General features: G+C 51.7%; 1 protein-coding gene across 4 annotated transcripts in view; it reads right to left on the bottom strand.

Moving 5' to 3' along the window:
• Positions 1-483: 483 nt before the first annotated feature.
• brf1b (BRF1 RNA polymerase III transcription initiation factor subunit b) overlaps positions 484-6,000 on the bottom strand; it is a 458,569-nt gene continuing 453,052 nt past the window's right edge. For 3 of the 4 annotated variants that reach the window (XM_038822063.1, XM_038822086.1, XM_038822077.1), the window contains 2 exons: positions 4,500-4,665; positions 484-2,044 (listed from right to left, as the gene is read on the bottom strand). In XM_038822063.1, the coding sequence (XP_038677991.1) occupies positions 2,007-2,044; positions 4,500-4,665 (204 nt within the window). In that variant the 3' untranslated portion in view covers positions 484-2,006. Of the gene's footprint in view, positions 2,045-4,499; positions 4,666-6,000 lie in introns of those variants that run through there. The other variant, XR_005463757.1, reaches the window with a different exon arrangement.

Raw genomic sequence — 6,000 nt, 5'->3', positions numbered from 1 at the left:
CCAGCCATTAATTCAAGTGCTGACTTTACCAGATTGGGAAAGAGCCAGTGTAATGTTTCACTGTAAAAAGTACAAGTACAGCAATACACTGATTAATACTGTAACCAAAATCTCATTTACTGCTCAGTGGCTTTTAATGATTTTTTTGTTCTTTTTGCATTTTGTAATTGTTCAACAAAATATTGCCAGTCAGGGCAACAGGGTGCATTGAAGGAAGAGGAGAGGGGAAGTGATTTTTGTTGTTACAACTAAGCTGTTTACTACATTGGCATTAATTTTTGATTAGAGCCAGAGGGGCAATTATTATTGTTCATCGTCAAGTCAAACACTTGCGCATTCTCCCCGTGTCTGCGTGGGTCTCACCCCCACAACCCAATGATGTGCAGGGTAGGTGGATTGGCCACGCTAAATAGCCCCTTAATTGGAAAAATATATATAATTAGGTACTCTCAATTTAGAAATAAATCAAGTCAAACGCAGACGAAGGTGAACTGACACCTTGTCCCACTCCAATAGAGAACAAGTGTTTAATGGGATTCAGATGCAAAATAATTTGTTTTTCGCCCGGAGACAACTTTCCAATATCGTGATGCATCTTTACTACGGCTCACCAAGGCCTGCTCTCTCCTGATGGAAAAGACACAAGCTGTACACACTCTGACTGCACATCCACTGTTTCAATCAGTGTGAAAATATCACATAGCCACCACTAATTCTTCACTGAATTGCTGAAGTGATAACACGGGTTCTCCCGACTGTGCATGTTCCTTTATAGATAGCTCCATTTAATAGCTTTGTTTTGGGAAAACTAATGCAGCTGTTGTGTATAGAATGAGCAGCTAATGTAATCCGTTATTACAGGAATATAATTATATGAAAAGGGTTCTGTTAACACTTCAACATTCAGTGAAGACTCAATGTCTGATATATGGAATGGTTTAATGTATTTGATGTCAGACGCACACCACACACAGCTGTGGTGTGAATAATGGCTCCTTACATTCTCACAAATTGTTCAAATCAAAATATACATCAAATCCATAATGTCCTTGCTCACCCTTCAATCGAACAATGCTTACTCCCCTGAGTTTGCTGTTTTATTATTTGTCTTTAAAAATGAGTAACAGTGGTCCTGTGGAATGAACAGAAAAGATCCCAAAATGACTCAAACCAGCGAATCCATGAACAACAATTTATACAGAGGCCATCGATTCTCGTCCTCTGAAGCTAAGTTAACAGTGACACCTTCCTTTACAATATAGCTTCCGTGCCAGCACACGGACTGATTTCCGAACATAATTGGTCATTTACACATGGTTTCAAATGGCATCTTGGACCCTGGGCAGGATAGGCAGTGGCAATTTCTTCGAGTGCTCATTTTCCTCAGGACGACCAGGCCTCTCTAACCTCCCCCCACCCCACCACCTGGACTGGTTCATTTAGAGGTTGCCGGCCCACACCAAGGAGAGATACCGTCACACCAATCCCGGTAAAACTGGGCAATTGGCAGGGCGGGCCAGCCTCGCTTTACGTGGCTGCAGCATTTTCAAGCTGGTGTCACAACGTGGCAGCACTTAGTGCCCGAGGTTTCTAAACCACCGCTCCACACCCCAAGAGTTTTAGCACCCCTGCCCCACAGGATGTTAAGTACAGAGAAATACAAAAGTAAATGGTTCAAATAAACTGTAATAAATAGTAAATTCTGTACAAAAATAAACAAAACAAAAAATAAATCAAAAGGCCAAGGGTCATCATTTCATTTTCAAATGGATCCTGATCAAAAAGATTCTGCAGTCCCAGGTAGTTGAAAAGCTCCACCTCATCGCCGACATCGTGCGTCCCGGCCGTACACACGCCCTCACTTTGGAGGCCGTGTTCCTGGCTCAAGCTGGTCACGCAAGGGAGTGGGGATTCTGCCGGCAGGTAGCCTGTCATGAAAACTCCAGGAAGCATTCCCACGTTCTGACAGACTTCGCAATGCTCCATCCCGAAAGTGCTGAGGTTTCTTAGAATCCATCGTCCTCCTCCATTTCAAAGCCGTAATCTTGAACAGAAAAATGAACTGTCTCAGCAACCACAAGTTAGAAAATCTCTCTGACATTCTCCCCCCACCATTTTTTAATCTTTCTTCTGCTCCCTAACACAGGCTGAGGTATTGTCCATTTGACCCCAGTTCTCCTCTAAAACTCACTCGAATGGCCAATTCTGACTATTTGTACTTTGCCTCCAATAGACAAATGCCTGAAGGTGATTTTGCAGCTGCAGGTCATTGATCTCTTTATGGCAACATACCCTGGATCAGTCTGGTCCTTGCGTGATGCCCATACAAGTGGCCAACTGCAATGTCAAGATGAACACTGACAAGCTGCAGGAAGGATATTTAGTACTCCCAGCACTTGGCCTGAGATCATCAAACTCCAAACTGACCGGAAAGCTCAGTGTTCTGAGCTGGTTTATGCCCCTGACCCACCAGGTTAGATGGCCTGTCTAGAATAGGTCAACTTATTCTCAAACGAGCAACAAACATTTTTTTCCCCCACATGAAGTGTCATCTTTGCAATCTGATTGCACTCGAGCCGAGGGTAGGAAGCCGGGTGATTCAACATTATACACTTCAGCACATCATTTAAACCGGCACTCAGTGCACCTGCTCAGGGAGTGCTGCATTATTAGAGGATCCAGCTTTAAACAGAGCTTCAATATCCTACCCACTGTCTCCAGCCCCTCCCCCTAATCCTCAACTCCAGCCCCTCCCCTAATCCTCAACTCCAGCCCCACCCCCTAATCCTCAACTCCAGCCCCTCCCCCTAATCCTCAACTCCAGCCCCACCCCCTATTCCTCAACTCCAGCCCCTCCCCTATTCAACTCTAGCCCCTCCCCTATTCCTCAACTCCAGCCCCACCCCTATTCCTCAACTCCAGCCCCTCCTCTAATTCCTCAACTCCAGCCCCTCCCCCTAATCCTCAACTCCAACCCCTCCCCATTCCTCAACTCCAGCCCCTCCCCTATTCAACTCTAGCCCCTCCCCTATTCAACTCTAGCCCCTCCCCTATTCCTCAACTCCAGCCCCTCCCCTAATTCCTCAACTCCAGCCCCACCCCCTATTCCTCAACTCCAGCCCCACTCCCCCTAATCCTCAACTCCAGCCCCACCCCCTAATCCTCAACTCCAGCCCCACCCCCCTATTTCTCAACTCCAGCCCCTCCCCTATTCAACTCTAGCCCCTCCCCTATTCCTCAACTCCAGCCCCTCCCCTAATTCCTCAACTCCAGCCCCACCCCCTAATCCTCAACTCCAGCCCAACTCCTATTCCTCAACTCCAGCCCCTCCCCTATTCAACTCTAGCCCCTCCCCTATTCCTCAACTCCAGCCCCACCCCTATACCTCAACTCCAGCCCCTCCCCTAATTCCTCAACTCCAGCCCCTCCCCCTAATCCTCAACTCCAGCCCCACCCCTATTCCTCAACTCCAGCCCCACCCCCTAATTCCTCAACTCCAGCCCCACCCCCTATTCCTCAACTCCAGCCCCTCCCCCTATTCCTCAACTCCAGCCCCACCCCTATTCCTCAACTCCAGCCCCTCCCCTGTACCTCAACTCCAGCCCCACCCCCTATTCCTCAACTCCAACCCCTCCCCTATACCTCAACTCCAGCCCCTCCCCCTAGTCCTCAACTCCAACCCCTATACCTCAACTCCAGCCCCACCCCCTATTCCTCAACTCCAGCCCCACCCCCTAATTCCTCAACTCCAGCCCCTCCCCCATTCCTCAACTCCAGCCCCACCCCTATTCCTCAACTCCAGCCCCTCCCCTGTACCTCAACTCCAGCCCCACCCCATTCCTCAACTCCAACCCCTCCCCCTACTCCTCAACTCCAGCCCCTCCCCCTATTCCTCAACTCCAGCCCCTCCCCCTATTCCTCAACTCCAGCCCCTCCCCCTATTCCTCAACTCCAGCCCCCCCATTCCTCAACTCCAGCCCCTCCCCATACCTCAACTCCAGCCCCACCCCCTATTCCTCAACTCCAGCCCCTCCCCCATTCCTCAACTCCAGCCCCTCCCCCTAATCCTCAACTCCAACCCCTCCCCTATTCCTCAACTCCAGCCCCTCCCCCTATTCCTCAACTCCAGCTCCTCCCCTATTCCTCAACTCGAGCCCCTCCCCTAATCCTCAACTCCAACCCCTCCCCCTATTCCTCAACTCCAGCGCTCCCCCTATTCCTCAACTCCAGCTCCCTCCCCTATTCCTCAACTCCACATTCTCCCCATGTCACTCAAACCCAGCCTCTCCCAGTATCCCTCAACTCGAACTTACACCCCATTCCTCAAACACATGCATTCAATGTACAATATCCACAAAATGTTTTTCACGAGAAATTAATTCTGGAATTTATTGCGTATTGAAGAAAATCGCTGTTTATTTCATTTGTATTCCGAGCGTCCGGTTTCACCTTCTCTCCTCTGGATAATTGTTCAAGGGGAGTTATTATTCAGTACTCACCATTTCCACCAATCAGCTGCAGAGCACTAAGACAGTTCTCCTCTTCCTCTTCCACCTCCACCTCCTCCTCCTCCTCAACCTCTTCATTGTACACCACAGGCCCACTCTCCACCAGCACAGAAACTGGGGGCGCTGGCTGCGAGTCACCACATCCTGAATCACGAGGCTACAGCGGGAAGAACATTGAGACAGTAAATATAGTGACATCCCTACAACCCCCAGAGACAGTCACCAGTGACAGCCCGACACCCCCCCAGAGACACTGTCACTACACCCCCAGAGACACTGTCACTACACCCCCCCAGAGACACTGTCACCCCCCCAGAGACACTGTCACTACACCCCCCCCAGACACTGTCACCCCTCGAGAAACACTGTCACTACACCTCCCAGAGACACTGTCACTACACCCCCCCCCAGAGACACTGTCACTACACCCCCCCCCAGAGACACTGTCACCCCCCCCCAGAGACACTGTCACTACACCCCCCCCCAGACACGTCCATAACCCACCCCCCCAGAGACACTGTCACCCCCCCAGAGACACTGTCATACACCACCCCCCAGAGACACTGTCACTACACCCCCCGAGACATGTCACTACACCCCCCCCCCCAGAGACACTGTCACTACACCCCCGAGACACTGTCACTAACTCCCAGAGACACTGTCACTACCCCCCCCCCAGAGACACTGTCACCCCCCCAGACACTGTCACTACACCCCCCCAGAGACACTGTCACTACACACCCCCACCGGGACACTGTCACTACACCCCCCCAGAGACACTGTCACTACACCCCCCAGACACTGTCACTACACCCCCCAGACACTGTCACTACACCCCCCCAGAGACACACTCGCTACACCCCCCCAGAGACACTGTCACCCCCCCCAGAGACACTGTCACTACACCCCCCCAGAAACACTGTCACTGCACCCCCCCCAGAGACACTGTCACTACAACCCCCCCCTGAGACACTGTCACTACACCCCCCCCCCGAGACACTGTCACTACACCCCCCCCAGAGACACTGTCACTACACCCCCCCCAGAGACACTGTCACTACACCCCCAGAGACACTGTCACTACACCCCCCGAGACACTGTCACTACACCCCCCCCCAGAGACACTGTCACTACACCCCCCGAGACACTGTCACTACACCCCCCCCAGAGACACTGTCACTACACCCCCCCCAGAGACACTGTCACTACACCCCCCCCCAGAGACACTGTCACTACACCCCCCCCAGAGACACTGTCACTACACCCCCCCAGAGACACTGTCACCCCCACCGGGACACTGTCACTACACCCCCAGACACTGTCACTACACCCGCCCAGAGACACTGTCACTACCCCCCCCAGAGACACTGTCACTACACCCCCCCAGAGACACTGTCACTACCCCCCAGAGACACTGTCACTACACCCCCCCAGAGACACTGTCACTACAACCCCCCCAGACACTCACTACACCCCCCAGAGACACTGTCAC

The sequence above is a fragment of the Scyliorhinus canicula genome, chromosome 2 (genome assembly GCF_902713615.1).
Source record: "Scyliorhinus canicula chromosome 2, sScyCan1.1, whole genome shotgun sequence".
Taxonomy (NCBI): Eukaryota; Metazoa; Chordata; class Chondrichthyes; order Carcharhiniformes; family Scyliorhinidae; genus Scyliorhinus; species Scyliorhinus canicula.
The sequence above is the reverse complement of the archived record's forward strand: the minus strand, read 5'-3'. Positions and strand labels throughout refer to the sequence as shown.